Here is a 25,966-nt window from a genome sequence, read left to right as displayed (position 1 = left end):
GGAAAATGCAAACCCCAGGTGTTGGTCCGAGCTAGTTTTGTCAACCTTTGGCTTGATTGTGTTCCTGTCTGACCCAGTCTTTCTGAATGGATTACCAAATCTGCATTTCTAAAAACTCAGTTTCTGTGTGGGACAGGGAGAGTAGGGGGGGCCGGGTCATGGTTTCTGCCTCCTGGAAGATTTCCCCCCCCCCTCCTTTCTCCTTTAAGGGAAATATTTTATCCTTTTTTTTTAATATTTCCCAAAATATTTCATTCTCTATGGGTGGGGGCTACCCACAGTGTCTTATTTTATAACCTAACCAAATGTTTGTTTTTTAATAAATGTTTTTCAAAATATTTTTTAATAAAGAAAATGTTTTTAACGATCCTTAAGTCACTTTTCCTTCCACGCCGTTGGAACGTAACAAACGAAGCGTTGTAAGTCGAGGACTATCCGTTCGTCTTAAAGCGAGAGCCTGCAGGCCGAGGAAGCGAGGCTCCTTTGGCCTCAGGCCTCTCGGGAGGAGGAGGAGGAGGACGGAGGAGAGAGAGAGCGAGAGGACGAGCCGAAACGGGCATCGGGACCGCGGAGAAAGCGCCTCCCGCTCGGTCCCCTCCTCGGCCCGGCCTCTCGCCGCCAATGGGCAGCCCCGGGCGGAGAGCAGCGGCGCCCAATGAAACGGCGGCAGGAAGCGGAGCTAAGGCGCACGCGGAGCCCGCCGGAGGAGGCTTGGCCTGGCTTGGCGGCGGATCCGCTGGAGGAGGAGGAGGTGGAGGTGAGACGGAGGTGGGCGGCGAGGGGAGCCGAGTCCCGGCCGTCGGAAGCTCCCTTCCCCACCTTTCCAGCCCGCTGGGGGCGACTTACACCCGGGTGTGAGTTCGGAAAGGCCGCCTGGCGTCGGCTCCCCTTGCACCGCCTGGCCGGAGCTTTTCGGCCAGAGAGGATTCCGACCTTGGGAGGAGGACGGATCCGATGGAGGTCGCGGGCGGCGTTGCCAACGGGGCTGCTGCCGCTGCTGCTGCCTTGGGATCCCTGGCTTGCGCATTCCGGGCGCCCCCTTTGGAAAAGAGCCCGGCCTTGGACCGCTGCGGTGGCAGCGCTTGCACGGGCGGGCGGGGTGTGTGTGTGTGTCCCCGTCCGTCCCCAACCCGGAGCTTCCCCGAATTGGAAGGGAGGCGAGGGGTTGAGGAAGGCCGCCCACCTTTGCGTGGAATTGGGCGCGATCTTTGTGGGGGGAGCAGAGAGGAGCAAAGCCGTGTTTGGAAGCAGAGGCTAAAGGGTGTTATAGTTACGGAGTTGCCAGCTGTCGACAGGGAGTTTCATTCCTTCTCTTGGGTTCTAGATCCAGATCCTAATTCTGGATCTTGCACCGCGTGGTTACAGTTTTAGCCGGTCCAAAAAAAGGGATCTATCTATCCAGTTCCCACTGGCTTGGTGGAAAAGATAAGAGGAAACCACCCTGGCTAGTTATAAATTAAAGACTAAACCCTTTGTGCTCCAGTGGCTTGTGCAAGTTTAACTTTGGGTCTCCTTTTGTTTTTAGTTTCTTTTGTTTGGTTTGTCAATTGCTTTTACAAGATAATAGGTATGAGTAAAAACATAGTTATGAATACATGGATACATATATAAGAAAAATAAAAAGAAACAATAGGACAGGGAAGAGAGGCCTGTTGGTGCGCTGATGCACACCCCCTACAGACATCTTAGGAAAGGGGTGAGGTCAATAGGAGACAGTCTGAGGTTCAAGTTTTGGGGGTTTCCTTGAAGTGTCACTCAACAGTTTTGCTCCCCCAATCTGGCAATTTCTACCTGTCTTTAAAAATACCATGGCTAGACTTTCTGAGATGGCGCTTGTGCCTGGAGGATTGAGAAAATGGACCAAATGTTTAGAGCAGCGGTTCTCAACCTTAGCAACTTGGAGATGGGTTGACTCTAACCCCCAGAAGCTGGCTGGGGAATTCTGGGAGTTGAAGTCCACACACCCTTCAAGTTGCTAAGGTTGATAAAAACCAATTTAGGGGCTCTGCAAGATGAGGGTTTTTTTTTTTTTTTGCTTGCCTAACCTCTTCCTTAAATTGAGTACGTGAGTAATTATTTTTTAAAGGCTGCAAAACCAACCTGGCTGCTGTTGGACTGAAGATGCCTTCCTCTTTTGATTCAAAATGCAGATTTTTTTTTTTGTAAATTTTATTGGTTTTTAAAAACAAACAAAACATAAAAAATCTTTTTTTGAAAGCAGCATAATCCCGGGTTACATCTCTTCGTACAGACACAAATTCAAGTTCATGCTCATTTTTATATTCCATTCCATATCTTATTACTATTCTACATTTTCTATGTAGCTTCTCCTGACTTTTAACTTTCTTTATTTTATTTCATCTCAATTCAAATCATTATACTTACATTCTTTGTCTGTCCTGTTTCAACTGTCTACTATCTTTTCTCATTAAACAAAATTTCTCCTGTAGTCACTGATTGGGATATGACGCCTTTATATCTTTCCCCTAAAATTATAACACTTAATATAATACATAACTTCCATTCAGATTCTGCTTGGTACATTCTAAAACTACACACTATATTCTTAAAAAAATTATAAATGTATAATATAGTTAAAACAACAATCCATTCCAATTCAATTCTATCATTAATATTAATATTCATTTAAGTCTTAACATTTTGCACATTACTTTTCAAATAAATACCATACTTTTATGGGAACATTTATAAACTTTCCATAGTTAATTCCCCCCTTCTTCACTTATATTTTATAAAACATTGACTAATTAAAATGTTCCTGTTCCTGATTCAATTTTCTCATTTATTTTATTTCATTTATTTTATTCACAAACATTTCACTAAATTATACTATTTTATCCCTCTTATTAATCATATATTGTTTCCAATTTTCTAACATTATTTCTATTACAAATATAACAATACAATCTTATGTACCTTCACAGAATCCCTTTTTCAGTTAGATTTTCACCCATTATCTCTAAATAAGTCCTGTTTCTTTATATCTTGCTCCAAACCTTTGTAACTTCTCTTCCTTTCCTTCTTCCCTCTCTTCTTCCCTCTCCCCTTTTTACCCCGCTGTCTCTCCACCTCCATTTCCCTCTTCTATATTCCCCTTTTCTGTTGCTTTCCAACATTATATCCACTTTTCAAATTATTTTTCCCTTTTTTGGCTGCTTTTTTAGGTCGTAAATTCTCCATTCTCTTTCCCCGCTTTTCTTTCCCACATAGAGTTACTTGTTCATTAAAGATGGCTTCTTCTTTGTGCCAGTCTTGTTTTGCTTGTTGTTTCTCGTGATTGCAGATCTCCATTTCTAGGAATTGAAAAACGAAGCCAAGAGAGCCCTTCCCTTCTTGTGAATCTTCTTTATATTTTTTTAAGTTCCATTTTCAAGCCACCCAGAAGCGATGCCATTGTAAAAAAATTTTAAACAACCACCCAATTGTTTTTAGTCATTCAAATATAATAACCAAAAATCCAAAAGTCACCAAGCAATCCAAATACACACAAGCTGTTTCTTTTTACACTTTCTTCTTTTTTCACTTTCTCTTCCTTGGGGTTACTATTTAGTTGCAAAGTTCCAGTTAAAATGTATCTTTTAGAAGTCTTACTGAGATTTTACTTTAGATTCTTTTGAAATCCAGGCAGTCTCCTCCCTCCAGATCCTGCCCTTATTCTTTTCCTCTCCCTTCCTCCTTATAGAAAAAAAAGTTTTTAATGTCCAGAAATCTCTATTGTCCCTTTGGCATTTAATTATATTTTCAGCTTAATTGCCTATTGATGCCAAAGCGGATTTTTCGGATTTCTTATTCAGATCTCTTGGTTGTCAATGTAAGGAAGGAGAGAGAAGAAAAAAAAACCTTTCCTTTTTCACTTTCTTCCGCTGCTTCCGACTCTTCTTTGGGAGCGATGTAATCTTTTATAAAATTTATGTTCCAGGGTACCTTAATTGTTGTTTTTTCAGCTTAACCCGGTCAGCCAAAACTTTCACTTCTTATCTTCCTCCTGCACTTTCTTTTCCAGTTGAGTTCTTCTTTGAGGCGGCCATTTCTGACCACCGCTCCTACCGCCTTTGGGAAAGGGAGTTTGGCCAGCTGAGGAGGAGAGATGCGGCTCTCCTCGACCCTGCTGGTGATCTCCCCCCTCTTCGCCACCTCTATGGGGTGGCTTAGCCCCAAAACCAGTCAGCTGGGGAGCTCCAGCGGCGAGCCCAGGCAGAAACCGCGCACGATCGCAGATTCCTGCCTGTCGCCGAAGCCCTTCAAACCGGAACCTCAAAATGCAGATTTTTTTTATTCCCCCAAGGGTGGGCTGTGATTTCTCCCAAAGAGAGAGGAAAGCTAGGTTCTCCCAAGCCTCTCTATGGAGAATATAGATTTCATATGGATATTGTGAAGCAAAAATATGAGGTTTCCTATGTACAAGTGTGGGGTTAGCCACACAAAATGTCTTATGTTCAAGAACATTCTCTTGGCTTTACCACACACCTTTCTTGTAGTATTTCCTTGAATGCAACTTTAATTTTGGGGTTCTATCTCCAATAGAAGGCTAAGAAGAACTAATGTCTGGTTTTTCCTATCTCTGTCTGTCTGTCTCTCTGTGTCCAAATTGCATGGCCTTCTCAATTATCTTGGTGTGGGATGCTGTTGTTCTTTGAGGCTGGGTACTTGAGACTTTCATGGCCTTGTTCTTGAGCAGTGGAGAAAATCCACTTTTGCTCAACTTCATTTCTTTCCTGCTGTCGGATTTTTCAGGCTTCCACTTGGTCTTTGTCTTTTTTTTTTTAACACATGGCAGCCGCTCAATCAGAATTACCTCAGGATTTGGAGCAAGGTATTGTCAATATTTGGAAGTTACCCATCTCCCTTGTTCTCATGCATCTCAATCAGCTGCAATAAGAGGTTTGGTAAACTTTCCCTTTTCAGTATTGACTCCAAGATGTGGAAACAGACCAAGTCAGCTCCAAAGCACTTTAGAAATCTGCTTACGTCAACCTCCAGCTCAACCGATTCCCTGCAGAGAAAAATCAATAAGGCTCCATCCTAACAAGGATTGTTGATGGGTAATGCAACTGTGGAAGTGATTGGAATTGGATTGGTCTGTTTCTCGCAAAGGATCAGGTTTGCTAGTTAAGAGTAGAATAGAGTAGAGTAGTGTAGAGTAGAGAGCTTGGGGTCTTCTAGTCCAACCCCTTGCTCAATCAGGAAAAACCCTATACCATTTCAGACAAATGTTTGTCCAATCTCTTCTTAAAAACTTCCAGTATTGGAGCAATCACAACTTCTGGAGGCAAGTTGTTCCACTGGTTAATTGTTTTAACTGTCAGGAAATTTCTCCTCAGTTCTAGGTTGCTTCTCTCCTTGATTAGTTTCCATCCGTTGCTTCTTGTCCTGCCCTCAGGTGCTTTGGAGAATAGCTTGACCCCCTCTTCTTTGGGGCAGCCCCTGAGATATTGGAAGACTGCTATCATGTCACCCCTAGTCCTCCCTTTCATTAAACTAGACATACCCAATTCCAGCAACCGTTCTTCATATGTTTTCTCCATATATAGGTCTTCTCCAAAATGCAGGTCTTCCACTGGAAGATTACTAGCATATGGAATACAGAACTCCTGAATATCTTATGTTTAAGTTTGATGTAGTAGCATGGGGTTGGAAGGCCCTTAGGTTCTTCTAATACAACCCTCTGATCATAGCAGGAATCTCCATACCCTCCTGGACAAATGCTATCCAATCTTTTCTTGAATACTTCTACTTATGGCATGCATATCCCTTCTATAGCTTTCACCATCAGGAAATTCCATCTTAATTTGAGTTTAGATCTCTCACTGGAAATAAACAGGAATTTCCTGATATGGTAGAGCAGGGAAGTGTAGCTAGCTAGAGTTTGGCTGTTGAAAGCAAATGTAGAGTAGAATAGAATAGAATAGAATAGGAATAGGAATAGGAATAGAATTCTTTATTGGCCAAGTGTGATTGGACACACAAGGAATTTGTCTTGGTGCAAATGCTCTCAGTGTACATAAAAGAAAAGATACATTAGTCAAGAGTCAAGAATCATAAGGTACAATACTTAACAATAGTCATAGGGTACAATAAGGTATCAAATCGTACTAGGAAACAGTCAATATAAATCGTAAGGATACAAACGACAAACTTACAGTCATGCAATCGCAAGTGGGAGGGGATGGGTGATAAGGAGTGATGAAAAGATTAATACTGTAGTAATAGTAGACTTTGTAAATAGTTGGACAGTGTTGAGGGAATTATCTGTTTAGCAGAGTGATGGTATTCAGGAAAAAACTGTCCATGTCAAGTCATTGAAGTCCAGTCAAAGTGTATTGTCCCAAATGTGCCTATTCCCAATCAGAGAGAGTTGTAAGTTTTTGGCTACCTTCTAAATATAGCTGGCACCGATCAGAATTAACTGCAGAATCTAAGGTGACCAAAGATAATAGTCTAACCTAGAAGTAGTCCTCTACTCTCATGGTGCTGTTCCAAACAGGTAACCAACCTTCTGTTTCTTTCTATGTCTTTGGCTATAAATACAATAATATTGACACTTCCGAAGACTTGGAAATCAAGTTGTTGGATTAGAGACATTAGAGAAAAGCAGAGGAGTTCCACCATGATCTCAGTGTTAGATCAAAGTTGCCACTAGCTCTTTCTCTTCACTTGCACTGATTTGTCTAGAGCAGTGGTTCCCAAACTTGGTAGCTTTAAGATGAATGGATTTTGGCACGGCTGGTTGGGGAATTCTGGGAGTTGAAGTCCATACATCTTGAAAGTTGCTAAGGTTGAGAAACAGTAGCCTAGAGAGTTGGTGGCATTGCTGTCCTTCCTAGACAGAAGAGGTCTGGCTTTAGGTATCTGTGCTCAGATAATTTTACAAATAAATCATTTTTTTCTGAAAATTCCAACTGATGCAGAGTATGTCTACTTCCCTGCACCTTGGAATTATTACTGGGAATCTAATTAGCTGTTTTTAAATAGAAACTTAGGTTTCCGGTACATTTCCAAATACAGTACAGGATGCAGGTGTTTGCTTTAAAACAGAGGTCTCCAAACTTGGCAACTTTAAGACTTGTGGACTTCAACTCCCAGAATTCTCCAGCCAGCTGGCTGAAGAATTCTGGGAGTTGAAGTCCACAAGTCTTGAAGATGCCAAGTTTGGGGGGCACTGCTTTAAAAAATCCTGGATAATTTGGGACCTTAACAGCTGTCAGAATAGTCTTTCAAGATTCATAGGTAATTCCAAGAAGATAGGATGTGTTTTGAGATAAAAAGCAATTTTGGGAAGGACTTTCTTAAAATTGGTGTCCATCTTTGGAACTAAAAGTTAATGAGGGCCACTTAGTTCATGTCAATTGCCCTCTTGATGTTTTAAAAATATGAAGAATTTCTGATATGGTTTTTCCAATGCGCCTTCTGTCTAAAATGTATATTTTACAGTACAGTTCTTACTGGCATTCTTCTGAAAAGACACCTGAGTTTGAATGATAGTTATATATTATACTGAATTGGCTCATGTGGTTTTGTAAACTTGTTTTCCTCAAAGCCAGCTAAACATTTTTCTTCTGTTCAATCTATGCTTACATTTCAGTATCCCAGCCTATTGGGTTGGAGTTATTAAAATAAAAAAACAAACAAACAAACCCTGTTATTCAGAGAATATATGCCCAAACAACCATAGAATATCTGAATGTGATGCTTTGATTTACATCAAATTTCTTTTCCCACACTAAAGGAAAAAATAAAGAAACAACCTGTGAATATGATCTAGTTTTAATTCAATTACAATGTTGACATTAAAGAAAGTTATAATGTTTTAAAGATCTATTAACTTGTTTCTTTTTTAAAAATTTTCATTTTCAAGTAAGGTTTAATTTGGCATTTTAAAAAAATTGTTCAGTTTTTAATTTCTTTCTTTAGTTTCCAGTTTTTCTTTTCTTTTAACTATAGAAATTATTGTGTAGTTAATAGGCTACATTTTTTTAAACGAAAAATATAGTCTTTTAGTGCCTTATATTAGTCACTTATACCGTATTTCCCCATGTATAAGCACCCCTTTGTATAAGCCACCCCCCAATTTTTGGACTGTGAAGTTTTGAAAAAATATTTTATTAGAGAAACAAGTTATGAAGAAAGAAAATTTACAAAGAAACAAAATTCGACGTCTAGATCTACAACTTGGTCATGACGCCGAAGCGGGGCGACGCTAGCAATCCACGATCGAACGAGAGTAGGAAGCATTCAGGCCGATGCCTAGCGTATGCATTTCTATCGCATACTCGCACTCGTAATCGTATCATCACGCATACAATTTTACAAAAAGTATAGCATATTGCTGGAAAACCAGTTTATTCCTACTTTATTATTTTATGCATTTTTCACGTATAAAAACTGTACCTGCTTTGTATATGCCACCCCCCTACTTTTTGGGCTTGAAAATTTTGGAAAAAAGGGGTGGCTTATACATGGGGAAATACGGTACTTTTAAGAAATGTTAATTGTAATTTTGTTTTGTAAGGGTGGTAGAAATATATAAAATTGTCTTTTAGTGCCTTATATTAGTACAGGTAGTCCTTGACTTACGATCACAATTGAGCCCAAAATTTGTAACTCAAGGTTGAATTATGGAGTCTTAGGTGCTCTATGAGCTTGGTGGTTTTCTTGCAGACATTTCATTGCTAAACTAGGTAATGTCATCAGTAACAATAGAACATCTGCAAGAAGGTTCTAATTCTAATTAATTCTGATTCTAATTACCAACCACCCAGCTCAGAGAACACCAAAGACTCCACAGATGCTTTTAAGCAGGTGCTTTAAATTGGGATTTCTGGACAGGCTGATCATAGCTGATGAGTATAGTTTCCCCATGCAATCCCATTTTCTGAGCACGCCTCAAGTGTCACAACAGGGAGTCCTGAACTTATGACTATAGTTGAGCCCAACATTTCTGTTGTTAGGTGAGACTTTTGTTAAGTGAGTTTTGCTCCATTTTAAAGACCTTTCTTTCAATCACAGTTGTTAAATGAATCACTGCAGTTGATAAGATAGTAACCCAGTCGTTAAGTGAATCTGGCTTCCCCATTGACTTTGCTTGTCAGAAGGTTGCCAAAGGGGATCACATGACCTTGGGATATAGCAACAGTCATAAGTACTGAATATCTGAATTTTGATCACATGATCGCGGGGATGCTGCAAAGGTCGTAACTGTGAAAAACTGATCATCAGTCCCTTTTTTCAGTGCCGTTGTAACTTTGAACAGTCACTAAGTGAATGATTGTAAGTCAAGGACTGCCTACATAAGGTTTGATGGAGTTGCTGGTCCTTCAACAGTGTCTTCCTTCACTTCTACAGAACCTGCTGGAGTCATGTGGCCCATCTTCTGGGCGAGCATACGAACCTATGCTCCCTACGTCACCTTCCCCATAGCCTTTGTGGTCGGGGTGGTGGGCTACAATCTTGAGTGGTTCATCCGGGGCAAGCCCCCTCCACAGACCCCCGAGGACGAGAAGAGCATTTCGGAACGACGCGAGGACCGTAAGCTCCAAGAGAGCGTTGGGAAGGACCTTACCCAAGTGGTCAGCCTCAAGGAGAAGCTGGAATTTGCTCCCAAAGCTGTTCTTAACCGTAACCGGCCGGAGAAGAATTAGGGAACCTGGTTTGTTTCCTTGTTGGCCAGTTACATTTTCTTTTATTTGAGGCCTGAATTCTTTGATTTAGAATGTTGGTTTCCTACCATTGTTGAGCCTATCAAGCCATGCAATGTATTATGTTTGCCATTCTCACCAGGTTAAGCAGATTTCTGCAACTGCGGGGATCCCACCGAGATGAGGATGAACTTCACAAATCTTGATATTTGGCGTTGGCTTCAGAATCTCTGATCTTCCATAAAAGGTTGTTTATCTAATGGAACGGCCTCCATACTTACGGCCGAAGCTCAGTTAATGGACATCCAAAAGATTAATTCACATCCAAGGCAGGATTTGATTCTTAAAGGGATTGTTGCAAAGTATGTAGACCTCTTTTAAGGGAAGATTTCTTCTTCAGATAGCTTGGAGGCTTTTTGACTATGGACAGGCGAATGAAAAACAGTTCCTGTTTACGCTGGAAGCCTCAGCTCAAGGGGGCCACTGTGGACCATATTTGCACTCTCCATTCTCAGGAAATTGTGTATTTTTTTCCCTGGAAATTTATGTTGGGGAATTTGTGCTGGGTTTCTTCTTTTTTTTAAAGAATACCAACCCCCCTGCGCAAATTAAAGATGTGATTCACTTTCCATGTTTGGGGGGCCCTGCATTTTATACCAGAGATGGTGGGTGGGAGAGGATAAATCTATCCGCAGGTTGTGTTAGCTGTGCCTTTGCATGCAGACTGCTTGAGAGTCTCACCTGTGTATTAGAGGTTCCTCAATAAACAGGAATGAAGGAGAAATTTTACCAGAGAAGTTCATATTTTGCTTGCGGATCTTTCTCTATAGCAGTGTTTCGCCAACTTCACAACTTGTCTGGACTTCAACCTCCAGAATTTCCCCAGCCAGCATGCTGTTTGTGGACTAAGCATGCAATGCTGGGGAATTCTGGGAACTGAAGTCCACACTTCTTAAAATTGCTGAGGTTGACAAACACTTACTCTACAGGACACAATTCCAAGAAAACTCAAATATATTGAGTTGCCTATCACACAGGTAGTCCTTGCTCAGCGACCGTTCAAATTTATGACGGACCTCCCCCAAAGGTACATAGGACCCAAGTTGGAAGAATTGTACGCCCCTGCTCCCCTGGCAGTAATGTGATTGCAGGTTTGGGTATTTGAAGTTGGCTCATATTTAAGGCCATTGGGACTGTCGTGGTCTTGTGACCGATTTTCAGCATTGTTGTCTGCTTCCCCGCATTGACTTCTGGTTTCCAGCAAAAAAAAAAAAAATGCACATTAGATAAAACGGACTTGCTTAAGGAATGCAGCATTTGCTTAACAACCGACGCAAATAAGCTCATAAAGTCAGGCATAGTCATGTGATGAACTGCTTCATGACTGTCACAACTTATGACCATAATTCCAGGCGCAATTACAGTCATAGATTGTGGACTACCTGTATTATGCTGTCGATCAGAATCACACGAATCTCACCAGGCTCAAGGTTGACTCAGCCTTCCATCCTTCCGAGGTCGGTAAAATGAGGACCCAGATTATTGGAGGCAGTATGCTGACTCTTTAAACAGCTTAGAGAGGGCTGTAAAGCACTATGAAGCGCTATATAAGTCTAGGTGTTATTGCTATTATTGAATCCATGGGGGATATAAAAAAGAAAAGATTTGGAGTTTTGAGCACTGAAAAATTGATGGAAGGTAGAATTCTGCATTTTCTTTCTTCTGTGCATGAACATAAATGCACCCCTATAGACCCAGAAAGGCCGCCACACAATACAAACACAGAAGTATAGCTATATTCATGTAGCATCTTATGCTGACCAGTTAATTAGGAACTACATACAGAACATTGGCATACAGTTCATTAACTGAATGAGTTGGAGAAATGCAACACATTTAATTGAGGAAACAGAGCAAATTAATCCAAGTTGGGAAAGTTTGATTTTGGCAAATGTGTTGTTTCGTTTGTTACTGACCTGATGAAGCTTGAGGGCTGCTGCTGGGATGGGATGCTTATTTATTTATTTTTCTAAATGAATAAAATCAACTTTGAATCTGCTGGAAATGTAACTTAGACTCAGACAGTTCAGATGCCTTTTTAATACCCTACCAACTCTGTGCTTCGTTGCAATTTTGCAATTATTGCTTTCCAAATCAAAAGAGAAAAAAATTGCTTTATGCAGTGTGTGTATGAGAGATTATTTTAACGTTGTGTGTGTGTGAGTGTGTACCTTGAAATCAAGATTTCTGAAGTGATTGGCCCCTGCCTCCTTCCTAGAGTTGAGAGAGACTGACTGGCTCAAGGTCACCAAGCTGGCTTTGTGCCTAAGGCAGGACTAGAACTCACAGTCACCCTGTTCTTAACCTGGTATCCTAACCACTAAATCAAATTTGCTCTTTCAGTTCTACTTCTCAGCTAATACCTTCTATTAGAATTTAGCTCATCTATAAAAATGTATTTTTGGGGAAGTGAAGCTGATATTGTCTGTAATTTGGTTCACTCAACTGTTAAACCTGGTTTGTTTTTGGAATTTTCCCCCCCTATGAGACACTATCGACTCCTGGAGACTGCCAGAATCATCCCTGTAGTTTTCTTGGCAAGTCTTTAGAACTTGCCTCTTTCCTAGAACTGAGATAAAAAGACTGGCCCAAACTTACCCAGCTGGCTTTGTGACTAAAGTGGAACTAGAGTTCCCAGTTGTCCTGGTTCCTAGCCTGGTATCATAAGCACTGCACCAAACTGACTTTTTTGGTTGTGTGTGTGTAATGATATACTATTACAGGAACTATATATGACAAAATCTACAACTGTTCCCGTGAAGACAATCAGCTTTAAAAATAAACATAACCCCATCAAAAACAATTGCATTATAAACAAGGCTACAATTAACATGAAGACAATCAAGGTGTTGTAAATATAGTAACATGAAAGTGAGGTTTAAAAAAGCTAAGGTTACCAGCAGGGCAATCAGAATGACACAGATGGGGATTACATTGTGGTGGCCAGCATTTTTAGTTTTTAAAAATCATCTATCCTGGTTATCACTCCTTGATAGGATTTAAAACATGAAAGGCAGCTGGCTGCGTGGGATTTCCCATAAGTGAAACATCCGCTTGACTTCCAAATTAGGAAGGTGTCGTTTTTTAAAAGATCTAAATATTGGTGCTGTTTATGTATGTATTAGTCCATTCACTGATTTCAAAGCATTTTAGGGGAAAAAAAAAATCCAAGACCACTGGGCTTGTTCTATTTGCCATCCATTTAAACTTTGCTGCTGTATTCAAAAAATGGAAGAAATGTTTTGAATTAAAGAGTGATGAAAAGGAACTGGTATCCCATCGATTGAGGAAAAGGAACAAGGCGAAGCAAACGACTCAAGAATTATTGTAAGGGTGGAATAATAGTAAAACATTTTATGTTAAAAATGGCTGAAATCGCATGCTTGCTTGCCAAGAATTTACTGTTGTGTACATCCGGGTTGCTGTGTTGAAGGGCACAGGTTAAGCACTTTGTGTTTTGCACATTCTGAAACTGTAGCATCAATGCATTTGCCCAGTTCAAGTTGGTTTTAAATAGTTGATAGAGACCTGGATACTTGTAAATGAAGAGTGCTTTGCTTTTTTTATTTATTCATAGTGTTCTCGTTATTAATTATGAATGCATCATACTGCAGTTTAGGAAGTCACAATGATTTATTTGCAGGAGTCTTTCATGGAGTCAATTCAATGCCTCTTCTTTCAACTAACCATAGGCCTGCTTGGATTCTTCACTTACCATATACACGTGGTGCTTGTTTAGTGACTGTCTCATTTAGTGACCATTTGCAGTTGCGATGATGATGAAAAAGTAACTTGGCAAGTAAGCCTTATAGTTAACGGCCATCGCAGATCAGTAAAGCACTTACAGTAAGATCACAAGCATTGTAGTTTGACTGCTTTCTTAACCAAGTAGCCAGTCTCAACTGTGGTTGTTAAATGAGGACTACCTGTGTGGGCAGCAAGTCCTAAAGCAGGGGTCACCAATCCTTCAGACCTCAGGGACCACTAAATTTATAATTTTAAATTCTGCGGACCACTAATATGATCTGCCTAATGATTGGCTGGGTGGGTGTGGCTAGGTGGTGATGTGATGATGGGTATGGCCAATTTGATGTCACGTTGAGGGGCACCTCACTGGCCTCTACCCTGTTTCTCCAACAATACGACCTCCCCCAATAGGAAGTCCCAGCATGTTTTATAGGCATGAAATGAAATTAAGCCCCTCCCCCCAAATTAAGGCCTATATTAAAACATGCAAAATGGGGGGAAATGGTGGGGGGGGGGCTTGCCGTTAGGAAGTACTTTTGTTGCACACCCGGATATGGTGCTGCCTGCGTTGACCCCAATACGAAGTGCCCCACCAACGCCGAGGTCAACATCCAAGCCGTCGCCGCCTGCCCGAAGATTCAAGGGGGCGGTAATTAAGTCACCCCTGAAAAGATGGCCTAGCCATTTTTTCGGGGCTCAAAAAAAAATAAGACCCGGCCTTATTATATGAGAAACATGGTACTTGCCTCTCCCCTCCTAGCCTCTCCTCACCTGCCCGGCTGGGCTCCTTAGGGCCCCAAATAGGAAGCAGTTATTGGAGCGAAGCAGCTCCCATGAGAAAGAGTTGGAAAAACAGCTGGCTCAGTTCAAATTGGATCTGATTGAGAAGGAGGCTCAGCAGAAGCACCTCACTGAGGACTACGAGCATAGGCTTTCCAAGCAGACCTTTGGGAGTGAAAGGCTAGGTACCAGTGCATGGAGGCTCAGCAAGCTGAGATAGTCAGCCAGTTCCAGGCCACGATGCAGTCCCACTGGAATGAGGCCCTCCGGTTCTTAGCCACCAGCAGAACTTCCCTCCAGCCTTGGCCCAAAGCCCTGCACCAGGACGCTGAAGCAGACCCCAAGTTGGAATTTCTGTCCCCCTCTGACCCACACAAAAAGACTCGGAAGGGGGAGACGTTTGCAGCAACACAAACATTCACTGCACGTATCTGGCCCAGGGGTTTGAGGGCCCCTGATTTAGTGCAATATAAAAAAAAATGCAAATAATTTTTTCTGCAGATACTAAAATTTTCTCACTGACCACCAGTGGTCCACGGACTACTAGTTGGTGACTACTGTCCTAAAGCACACAGTGCAGCAGCTCATTCTTGCAAATTTTTCCTGATGGTCCAATAAGTCCCTTAGCACCAAGTCCTGTCTAATAACATCTGAGGAAAGGCTGAAGATGTAAGAAAGTAAGATGCATGAAAAGTAAAGATGCATGAAAAAAACTGGAGAAAGTATTTGGAGGCATCAAGCCATGTGGATTAACGCCATTAAAATACATTTGAGGATTGTGGTTTTGTTTTTAATCTGCTTTTTTTTCTTCGTAGCTCTATGATATTGGGAATAGAGGAGCATAGAAGTTAATAATTCTTTTTTACTGCAGCGATGGAAAATCCTAGTCTCACTTGAGTCTTTCTTGAGACTTTGGAAAGAGTGCAGAGAAGAGCAACTAAGCAGCTAAGATGATTAAAGGCTTGGAGACAAACATATGAAGAATGGTTGGAGGAATTGGGTATGGGTAGTTTAAAAAAAAGGACTGGGGTGACATGATAGTAGTGTTTATTTATAGTATATTTGAGGGACTACCACAAGGAAGATAAGGTCAACCTCTTCTCCAAAGCACCTGAAGGCAGGACAAGAAACAATAGATGGCAACTAATCAAGGAGAGAAGCAACCTGGAATTCAGGAGAAACTTCCTGACAGTAAGAACAATTAACCAGTGGAACAGCTTGCCACCAGAAGTTGTGATGCTCCAACGCTGCAGGCTTTTAAAAAGAGCCTGGTGACACGCAGACACAAACACACATTCAGCTCTGAAAAGCTGAAGAAGCTTCTTATAGATGAGAAGTCAAAATGTCTTCAAAGAAAAACAAAGTTCAGTTGCCTCTTGGAAAAAGCACCTTTGGGACATGAGAAAAGAAAAGAATATTTAAATCAGCATCTGACAATGGATTGATCTGGAAGAGAAGGAGAAGAATGCTTTGTGTTAAGTTATGTGCGAATGGAAAGAAAAAAAGGAATTGGCCGAAACTAATGAATTCAGGTCTCCTCTTTTACCCTTTTCTTTGACTGCCACATGCTGTTTTCTTTTCCTTCCTTTACAGTGATTTTAGCGGTCCCCACATTTCCCAAACTCTTCTGTCAGCTGCTTGTACAGTTTGCCTGTTTGCTGGTTTCCTCCAGTCCCAATTCAGGGTTAGAGGGCACCTAATTTCCTGCAGATGTGGGAAAGGGTCAAACAGCTGATAGCTTTGGATAAGCAGGCTTTTAATATTTTTCAAGCCTGCACCGTCCTTGAAAACAGCAACCCTTTGGAAGTGTTCATACAGCCAATCTGTGAAAACATAACATGTCCACGGCTGTCATCCATATCTGAAAAGACTTTGGAGTCCTCAGAGGAGAGAGGCAAAGATACATGTGGACGTTTTAAAAAACAAACTGTACGGAGCAAAATTCTTGGGAGATTTTTTCTGGCGGAACTGGTGCATTTTGACAGGAATATCTCTTTGTTTCCTTGCCACGTGGATTTTTTGCATTGAGAAAGTCTCCACGTGCTTGCTAATGGCTTCCTGCTATGGCATAAGTCTCTTTGGGTATACGCTGATTCAGAAGCATCTGCAGGGAAGGAGTTGAAAAAATTAAGATGGTGGTCACATTGATGCAATCTTGTGGACACCTCTGTGCTAATGCTGGTCGAGTACACTCTGGTCACCACCTTAATACACCTCATTTCCAGGCACATGTTGGTGGTCTTGGCTCGTAGACAGAATCGATGTAACCTGAAGAAGTATGACAGCAATATCCAGCTGGTCAGCTCAAGCTGCCCCAGGTTATTTTGTAGAAGGTGCAGTTATTGTTTTAAAATGATGGTAGGCTGCCTGTTGTGTAGATCAATATGGAAAAATAATGTTAAGAATAAAATGCAGGAAGGTCAACTCTGTGTGTGTGTGTGTAAGAGAGAGAGAGAGAGAGAGAGAGAGAGAGAGAGAGAGAAAGAAAGAAAGAAAGAAAGAAAGAAAGAAAGAAAGAAAGAAAGAAAGAAAGAAAGAAAGTGTTTGTGTATGCATTTGTGTGTGCATGCATACCTTGAGCCAGTCTTGATTTCTGGTAACTGGACTAGTCCCTAGGTTTTTCTTGGCAAGATTTTCCAAATAGTTTGCCATTGCCTCTTTGCTAGGGCTGGCAGAGGATGACTGTCCCAAGGCCACCCTACCGATTTTGTGCCCAAGGCAGGAGAAGAACTCATAGTCTTCTATAAAGACCATGAGTTCTTGGAACATACAAAGAACGATTGCAGGAATTCAGTATGGCTAGTCTAAAAAAAAAAAAGGACCAGGAGTGACATGATAGTCGTCTTCCAATATTTGAGGGGCTGCCACAAAGATGAGGGGGCCAATCTACTTTATAAAGCACCAGAAAGCAAGACAAGAAGCAATGGATGGAAACTAATCAAGGAGAGGCAACTTAGAGAACTAAGGAGAAACTTCTTAACAGTGAGAACAATGAACCAGTTCTGAAGGCAGTGGAAGAGCTTGCCTTCAGAACTTGTGGGTTCTTCATCACTGGAGATTTTTAAGAAAAGACCGGACAGTCATTTGTCTGAAATGGTAATATCTCCTGCTTGAGCAGGAGGTTGGACTAGACAACCTCCAAATTCCCTTCCAACTCTGTTTATTCTGCATCTGTATCTCCTGGTTTCTAGTCTTGCACCATCATCACTACATCAAACTGGCTCTCATTGCCTTCAAGTCAAACTTGACTTCCGATATGCACATGAATAAATTCCAGTAATTTTCTTGGCAACATTTTCAGAATATCTATTTCCTTTCCTTTCTTCCTAGGGCCGAGAGAGAGGAACTGGCCCACAGTTTCGAGGTGATACTAGAACTCGCGGCTTCCTAAGTTATTCTGACACCAACCCCTGCACCAAATTGGGTCTTTAATTCAAGTTTAAGTATGTATAAATTCTCCATTTCATCTATCCTCCAGGAACTCAAAGTGGTGTATGGAATTCCCTTCCCCAAATTTTCCCCATAACAACAATCCTGTGAGGTAGGCTGGGCTGAGAGAGCATGGCTAGCCCAGTGATCTTCTATGAACTTAAACTTGGTCTTACACATTATTCAGTGATTGTAAGAAATAAAAATAATTTTTTTTTTTATCCTACTCTTCCTTTCTTCATTAGCTTAGGGGATCTCTCCTACCTTTTACCCTGTTCCTCTCTACAAAGACGCAGTGAAAAACCATATAGTTCCTTTCTTTGGGCCTAGTATGTTGTTTAAACTTAAACATTACAACATTAAGTCTTCTGCACTCACTCTTTTGGTTTGTCAACCAAAAATGGTTTTGTGTCTTTGTAATTCTCACAGCAAGATCTCCATACAGCCTGTGGTGAGACCAAGACTTGGCTCAGAACCTGATGCAGAGCAGGGCTGAAAGAGAATAAAGTCAAGCGAGATGGACAAGCTATAAGTTTATACTGTATGTATAAAAAGCAAAGTAGCACTCACGCATCATCACAAAATCTCCAGAACCATAAAGCCTACAAACTTGAAATTTGGCACCTATGTTCCTCTTGGTTTCTAGGTGCTCATTAAGAAAGGATTTTTCAAAATGACCATCAGAGCATTATTATTATTATTATTATTAATAATAATATTAACATGCTGTGATGTTAAGAAGTTCTACTCCCACTCCCCACCTGAAAAGAAATCTGTTCCAAATGCAAAACACAAACAGAGGAGAGGAGTTTCATTTTCATTTTCCCAGCAGCAACCAGCTTTAGTACAGAACAGTTGAGCTAAGCCATGCCCAGGCTCTTTGCTGTCTCCTTGCTCACACAGCAAATACTGTTTCAGTTTCCAAACAGCCATCAAGTCTCACACACTGACAGGACGCTAGCCAGAGGAATACCAAGGGATGCTGGTAGGCAGAGGCAGAATTCACCCCCACCCTTATTTTCTTCCCAAAAAACTAAGCCCGATCACATAGTTTTGTGGCGAAGCACTGGTATAGAGCGAGTAAATAAATAAAATAAAGACAACCAGGCCACCTCTGTGGCTGAGGGAGGATACAACCTGTGTCAGTTCTTTGAGGAAGATCTTGTCAGGAGCAGAGACAGCTTGGAACTCTATTGTTGCAAAGCATATAGATAATCCTCCAGTTACAATCGTAATCAAGCCCGGCCATTAAGGTTGTCAATGGTGATGATTATAAAGTGGGCCACCACATAACTGGATCCATTTTACAACCTTTTTTGGTGCAGGTATTAAGTGTCATTAAGTGAACACCACAGTCATCAAGCAAACCCATGGATAGGTACGGGACATTTTCTTGTCAGAAGTAAATCGCCAGTTTCCAGCAAAACCATTTCAAATTGTGGTCAATTGTGGGATGCTGCAAACAGCTGTAAATGCATGCTGGTTGCTGAGCGACCTCAATGTGGTCATGCGACTGCAGGTGGAGGGGCAATGTCACAACTTTGAAACTGGGTCATAAATCAAAGACTACGGAATCTACAGAAAGCCCCACAGAGTTCCTATGTCCTCTCTTATAACAGGTAGGATCATATGTGTATGTGTTTGTGCGTGTCTGGGGTTATTCTGATTTTTTTTTTCTTAAGCTGCTTTCCCATGGCTGAGATTTCCTTTATTTTCTCTTTTATCTTTTCAAGGCTTTTGCATTCTTTCACTATCTCGACCCTTTTGAGTTTCCTTGCTTCTAGTCCAACACTTTTAACAAAGACTCCAAGAGCCCCAGGGAACTTCTCTGTTGAGGAACCGGGATCTAGAATCTGGATCAATCGACTTCTAGTCCAGGGACTTGATCCCTGAACTACCTTGGTTGTTGGACTAAGATGAAGTGACTCGCTGAATGCTCCCAGAGAATCTTTGTGGCTGTGGTAGGACTCAAATTTAGGTCTCTGTGTTCCTAGTTCAACCCCTTCACCGTTACACCACCCTGGCTCAGTGAGAGTCCATGGTTGAGGACAGGGGTGGGCTTCAAAAAATTTTAGCAACAGGTTTTCTGTCCAGTTGCTAGGTGGGTGTGGCCATGGTGGGTGTGAACTTGTCGGCCTCCTGCACCATGGGGGTGAAAATGGCCTCCCCAAACTTCCGGGAGGCCCATTGTTTGCCCTCCCCGAGCCTCGCACCCCCTCTGCACTTACCTGCAACCAAAATGGGCCACGTGGGGACTCCTGGGAGGGGAGGGGAGGGGTGGGCGGGGCGGGGCTAGCCAGAAGTGGGATTTGGGGGGGTTCTCCAAACCGCACAGAATCTTAGCTAGGGGCTCTCCAGAATCCCCACGAACCCATTCAGCCCATCCCTGATGAAGAACACAGCTGATCCTCTTTCTTGTCCCACATCTTTCTCAATGCTCCATGTTGCTTCTTGCTTCTTGCCTCTTAAAGCCCCGGGTCTCGCCAGCAAACCAGAATCCCAACCTCCTTAATGAATTTAGGATGATAAGGTAAAGGCTCTGGCTGATTTCCCCCACTGTGTTAAATGGTTCCTTTAGGAAAAGTTTTGGGACAACCTAAATATCCGCATTAAACATTTTTTTTTTTTGGTACATCGGATGCTTTAGGGGGCACTGTTGTGCTGCATTGTGCACAATCTGCCAAAGTGCTGCCTTCTAACTCTGTTCATTCTAGAGTCATTTAGCAGAGAATAAATTCGTCTGGATTTTGAGCTTATCTGGAACCTTGGATGGGGTTGTGGCGTTGGTCTTGTGGTCCAAGAATGGTGTGGAATTTGAGGGTCTTTCTTGTACTCACAGTTTCTGTTCAATGAGTAGATAGTAGCTGTGGCCAGGAAGGCCACAATTTCATTCTTAGATCTGAAGACCCTTCAGACCTTGCACAGTGTCTTAATTATCCCAGGTGCTCCATCCGGGCCCTAGATGATTAGGAAATTGGAGGCTAAAACATATGATGAACGGTTGCAGGAACTGGGCATGGCTAGTCTAGTGAAGAGAAGAGAAGGACTAGGGGAGACATGGTAGCAGTGTTCTAATACTTGAGGGGCTGCCATACAGAGGAGGGTGTCAGTCTATTTTCCAAAGCACCTGAAGGCCAGACAAAGAATAAAGGATAGAAACTGATCAAGGAGAATGAGAAATTTTCTGACAGAGCAATCAACAGCTTGCCTTAGAATTTATGGGTACTTTATCCCTGGAAGCTTTCAAGGAGAGACTGGACTGCCCTCTATCAGAAATGGTGCCGGGTTTCCTGTTTGGGCCGGGGGTTGGACTAGATGATCTACAAGGTCCCTTCCAACTCTGTTATTCTGTTATTATCATTTGGAAGGTTCAACTGGTTAAGGATACAGTAGTGTGGTCAGTGATGAGTATGTCTCTGTGCACTCATGGGACACACTGGTTTTGTGAATTCACTGGTGCTTTGCCAAGTGTCGGGCAGTGATCGGGTGGCCAAGCAATTGGTTCTTTTGGCTCCAGAGCACACCAGTAAATATGGGGATTTTAAGCTTTATGGTTAACTCAAGCAAACCAATTTAAAAATATAACATAATAAGCATACCTGCAAAGAAGATGATACGCAAATCTCTCACAAGCTGCTAGGAGCTCCTTAATAACCCTAGCAGAAATGCCCCATTGGGTGGACAGCTTCCACAGAGCCCAGTGCAATGTCCTGTGTAGAAGCTCCAAACAATAACAAACCCAAATATTTATCAAAATTTGGCACCAGGATTTCATAGCCCTAATATGGTCAGAATACTGCAAGACCAGGCACTGATTGGGTGGCACATGACTTTAGGGTGGGAGTAAAAAGACTGAGACTTCAACTCCATGAAGGTTTTGCCCCCTTTTTACAAAAGTAAAATCATCAACAACAAGCAAGTTAGCTCTGAATGGGCCTTCAATTTTTTAGACTTTCTTTAATATGAAGGAGAAATTTAAAAAAAAAAACACATGTCACTGAACTCTTCAAAATAACAGTGGTCTTCTGCATTGCCACCAGAACTAGCCGCCAGTTTGCTTCCAGGTGTGATTCAAGGTGCTGCTTATAACCTATAAAGCTTTACATGGCATGGGTCTAGCCAGCAAACCAGAATTCCAACTTCCTTAATGAATTTAGGATCATAAGGTAAAGATACAGGTTGATTTTTTCCACTGAGTTAAATGGTTCCTTTAGGAAATGTTTTGGGACAATCTAAAGATGCACATTGTCTCTTTAACCCTTTTGATACATTGGATGCTGCTGGGAAGGTCTGCTTGCAATGCACCCATTGAACAGAAGGCAAACTGATGAAGTTGTGTCTTCTCTTCCCTTCTAGCTCCTGGCCAGTTCATCCATCCTACCTTTGCTGTTGTTTTTCTGGGAGAATGGGCATCCTGCCAAAGAAAACCCTGGCCTGCAGCCACCTGACATTTTTATTTTTTTAACACCTCTGCAAACTCAGAGATTCTGAGCAAAGATGTTCCTGATGTGGTTTTATAGCAGGTCTGCTCCCTCTTTTTTAAAATTAAAAGCTGCTTTAAATATATTTGGTGGGACAGTAAGAGGAAATATCTGCATCAGTGCCCAAGGCACCAGGTTACCTGCTTCTGATATCGCTGCCGTGAAACATAGAAACTCATTTTGCTAACTTTTATCATAGGCTTCTTATACTCCATATGTAGAGTTCAGTTTTTCTTTTCTTTTTGAAATGCTCTGTTCCAGCGACTGTTCACCCATCTGGTGGCCTTGAGTTCCATCAGCTAATTGTGCACGATGCAAAGGGAAGCACTTTGTAGTCATTTGTCCTTCACTTGGGACTATCCTTCAGCTGGGTGCAGGGATCACCTTCTGAACTTTTAAATCTGTATCAAGCCCTGAAAGAATGATGGGAGCTATAGTCTACTCTGATGGGCAGAAGGCCAAGCATGGTTGACTTGGATTATTCTCAGGAATAATGAAGTCTCCCCCTTCTGCCCCAAAAAGCAGGCATTGTTTCCTGTGATAGGGAAGCAGCGTTCCCAGTTGTGCAAAAGCTCGGGTTATCTGTCTTTGCACACAGACCGGCAGTTCTTATTTAGTTTATCGGGAAAGCCAGAAACCAACAGCTACACTTCAAGCTGAAGATACCAAATCTCCATTTGTTGGCGGTGTCAAAAACGGTGACATTTGGCGGAATATTTTCTTCTCCACTTAATCCACATCATCAAATCTTTGGACAAAGAAGTTTTGATCACTGGAAGTAACTGTGTCTATTGCAGAGAAGAAGAAGGTTGCGTGTGTCCGTGTTCTTTTGCACACTTCTGTTGTGTGTTCCATCATGAGCAACAGAGGTATCCCCTTAAATTATGACCTTAATTGTGCCCAGAATTCTGGTCTTAAGTTGTGGTGATTGTTAAGGGGGTCACCAGATGACCGTGCCTGATTTTACAAGTGAATGCAGAGCTAATCCATTATGCCCATGGGTGTTTGTTTGCTCGACATTGGAATGAAATGCTGGAAACTCACAAGAACACTGACAATTGTTAGTCACATGTCCCCAGCATATGGCAAATGGCAGTACATGTGAACAGGTTGCCAAGTGTCCATAATTTGATGATGTGACTACAGGGGGTGTAAAGCTGTCAGAACTTCGAACATGGGGTGTATGTAGCTTTGAGGAGATCTGACATATAAGTTTATATGGTCACCATGTGGGCCATCGTTAAGTGGGGACTACCTCTGTATCTAACTCAGTTCAAATTCCCTTAACATCTGTTTGAATTAACTTAAATTCTGCCTGTGTTTGGCAGGAAACAAGTTTAATGACCTCCTCTGAAAGAACTGGCTGACCACAAAAAGTCCCAACTCATACTTCGCACAGGAATCCAAATTTGGTAAAGTTCTGAACTCACTTCCTTGTTACAAAGGAGGGACTAGAACTCACTGTTTCCTAGTGATTGGTCCAAAGTCAGCATGCTGGCTTTCCTGCCTAAAATGGAACTAGAACTCAAGTGTCTTGGTGATTGGCTCAAAGTCACCCAGTCAGCTTTCATGTCTAAAATGGGACTAGAACTCGCTGCTGGTTTCTAACCTTTTCTTCTTCCTAGCATATTCCTACAGGTGCAGGGTCCGCTTTTCAGATCATTGAATGCCACTTTGCACTGTCATCTGTGTCTCCAAGGTGCAGGCCTGCAGCTTGAATATCTTTGTCAATGGTATCTTGTCATCTCTGTTTTGGATGCCCATGAGGTCTCTTCCTGGTTTCTAACCTGGTGGCTTAAACACTAGAACAAACTAACACACCTAAAAAACCCAAAGGGAATTTTTGAACTCTAGCTGTCCACACTGGTGTAAACCCGCAAATAGGCCCACATGCCTTCTTTGGGAAATAGTTGACTATTGGAGGGTTGAGTGTACAATAAAAGGCCATTCTCATAAGTCTTTTGGCTACCTTGTCACTATTAAATAAATGCCCAAGCCTCACCTCTTTGGACAGAAGTGTCAAATTTCAATTCTCTTCTATCATATTGAATGAGAACAGGAAATAAAAGTACAGGAATCTTTTGCAACATTACAGTTGTAGATCTCCAAATATTTCCCCAGAATCTCCTCCCCTAACATCTCATTTCCCCCAGCCTGGATTGGCCCAGAATTCCTTTTCCTCCAGATGAAGGCAAGGACTCAGGGTTGAACTGTGAAGTGTTTGTGCTCTCTGAGCTTTTCTCGCAGATGTTTTAATAATTTGTCCACAAGTAAACAACCAAGCCCAGAGAACATCAAGGACTCTGCAGGAAAGTGTGCCTTCACTGGTGAAGATGAGAACAAAACAGACGAGCCAGGGAGAAGCAGATTTGTGGAACAGGATTTCCATTCCCTTTGGCTCAGCTGGGTCTTTAATTAACCAATTGGCTCATTTCCTTTTCCTCAATTGACGTGACCCTTGTCCATTGTTAGGCAACAATGACTTGTTTGCTGATGCTAACCACTAAAAATAATAATAATAAGAATGTAAGATAATCCCTGGTGGCCAAGACAGATGTTCTGCAAAGCTCCTACATTGCCTTTGGTTGGGCAGCCCCATCAAAACACATGCTTCCTTGTGAAAGGTGGAAGTGAACGAGAAAGATCCTTCATCCGAATGTCTGTGCTGTGAAAATCTCCAGCATGATACTCCTGATTTTTTAAGAAAAAGAAAGACAGCCCCCATGAAGCTAAGTATCTTCCTCTGAGACTTTCCAATCCATGTTAAGAAATGAGTGAAGTTCCCCTGATTCCAGATGTATAAGCTGGAAAAGGGATCCTGCTTCTAAGAAGCTTCCAATCTATACTTGGAAATCCATTCTCCCCACCAGGCATTTATTAGGAGAAGGTAACAAACTCAAGAAAGGTATTTCCTCACTGAAAGAAATTGGACAAAGAAAGGAAACTTTGAATTTGTTTCCAACAAGTTGCTGTGCACAAACTCCCTTTTTAAACACTGTGTTCCCAACTGCAGCTAATGAAGGGAATCAGGGCCCTTTCCCCCCCATAAGCTATGCAATTCATGTTGCTCCCTTCTTTCCTCCTTGAGTGCCCTAGGATGAAGAAGGGGTGGGCCTGGATCTTCCTCTGAATCCCCTCTGCCTTGCTTTACTTCTTCCCTGCTCTGCCCAGCTGGACTGTGCCCTTCCCCAGTTTCTTCCACAGCCAACGGAGCCACACTCCCTGATACTATCCCCCTTCACAGGGACCCCTACCCCAGGACCATATGGACAGGGACGTTGAGGAAACTGGGCATGGAAGTTGTGGACCAGATGAGGGGCATGGACATCTGCAGCATCGACCCAGGTGAAGTTCTCCAGTCCAGTCTTTCCATGCCACCAGAAAATGAAACTGGCCCCACAACTGGCATGAATCTCAGATGCTGTCCACTTCATACTCTGCCTCTCACAGAGGGGCTACCGAACACGGTGGTGGTGGAGCTGGTCTATGCGTCTGTCAGCTGATACTGGGATCAAAGCATCATCCAGATAAATGATCATGAACTGATCTAATAAGTCATGGAAGACGTCGTGCATAAAATGGAAATTGGGCCAGCGATCCATCAAATTTATCTGGCACCGCTATTGGGCATTTGCTGCGTGGCCGGACAGCTTGCATCTGCGCAACCTGCACAGTCAAAAGAGCCACCTGTTGGGCTAACTGGTCATTGTCTGCTCTGAGCTGATCCATGGTCACGCCACGTAAAACAAGCAAGTTGAATGGGTGGCTGGAAACAAAATGTGATGACGCAGGGAGTGGCACAAAGGCAACACA

The 25,966-nt window shown here is 42.2% G+C and overlaps 1 protein-coding gene and 1 long non-coding RNA gene across 9 annotated transcripts in view; one reads left to right on the top strand and one right to left on the bottom strand.

Annotated features, from left to right (window-relative positions):
- The first annotated feature begins 507 nt into the window (after positions 1 to 507).
- Positions 508 to 10,443, top strand: SMIM12 (small integral membrane protein 12). Of its 8 annotated transcripts, XM_087939573.1 has the most exons (3): positions 649 to 757; positions 9,364 to 9,667; positions 9,799 to 10,443. In XM_087939573.1, the coding sequence occupies exon 2, from the start codon at positions 9,378 to 9,380 to the stop codon at positions 9,657 to 9,659; it is 282 nt and encodes a 93-aa protein (XP_087795699.1). In that variant the 5' UTR covers positions 649 to 757; positions 9,364 to 9,377; the 3' UTR covers positions 9,660 to 9,667; positions 9,799 to 10,443. The 8 variants fall into 8 exon arrangements, with proteins under 8 accessions (XP_026558463.2, XP_087795699.1, XP_026558460.1 ...); XM_026702678.2 differs by having other exon boundaries at positions 508 to 757; positions 9,364 to 10,443; XM_026702675.2 differs by having other exon boundaries at positions 690 to 768; positions 9,364 to 10,443.
- The window catches only part of LOC148124890 (uncharacterized), a 36,349-nt gene continuing 20,312 nt past the window's right edge, over positions 9,930 to 25,966 (bottom strand). Inside the window, exons 2-3 of the long non-coding RNA XR_015744752.1 lie at positions 18,051 to 18,164; positions 9,930 to 16,511 (exon numbers count right to left, since the gene is read on the bottom strand). This is a non-coding gene — a long non-coding RNA (uncharacterized LOC148124890). The remainder of the gene's footprint in view (positions 16,512 to 18,050; positions 18,165 to 25,966) is intronic.

The sequence above is a fragment of the Pseudonaja textilis genome, chromosome 10 (assembly GCF_049901715.1).
Source record: "Pseudonaja textilis isolate UNSWEBS1 chromosome 10, rPseTex1.2, whole genome shotgun sequence".
Classification (NCBI taxonomy): Eukaryota; Metazoa; Chordata; class Lepidosauria; order Squamata; family Elapidae; genus Pseudonaja; species Pseudonaja textilis.
This window is presented reverse-complemented; position numbering and strand designations above follow the sequence as displayed.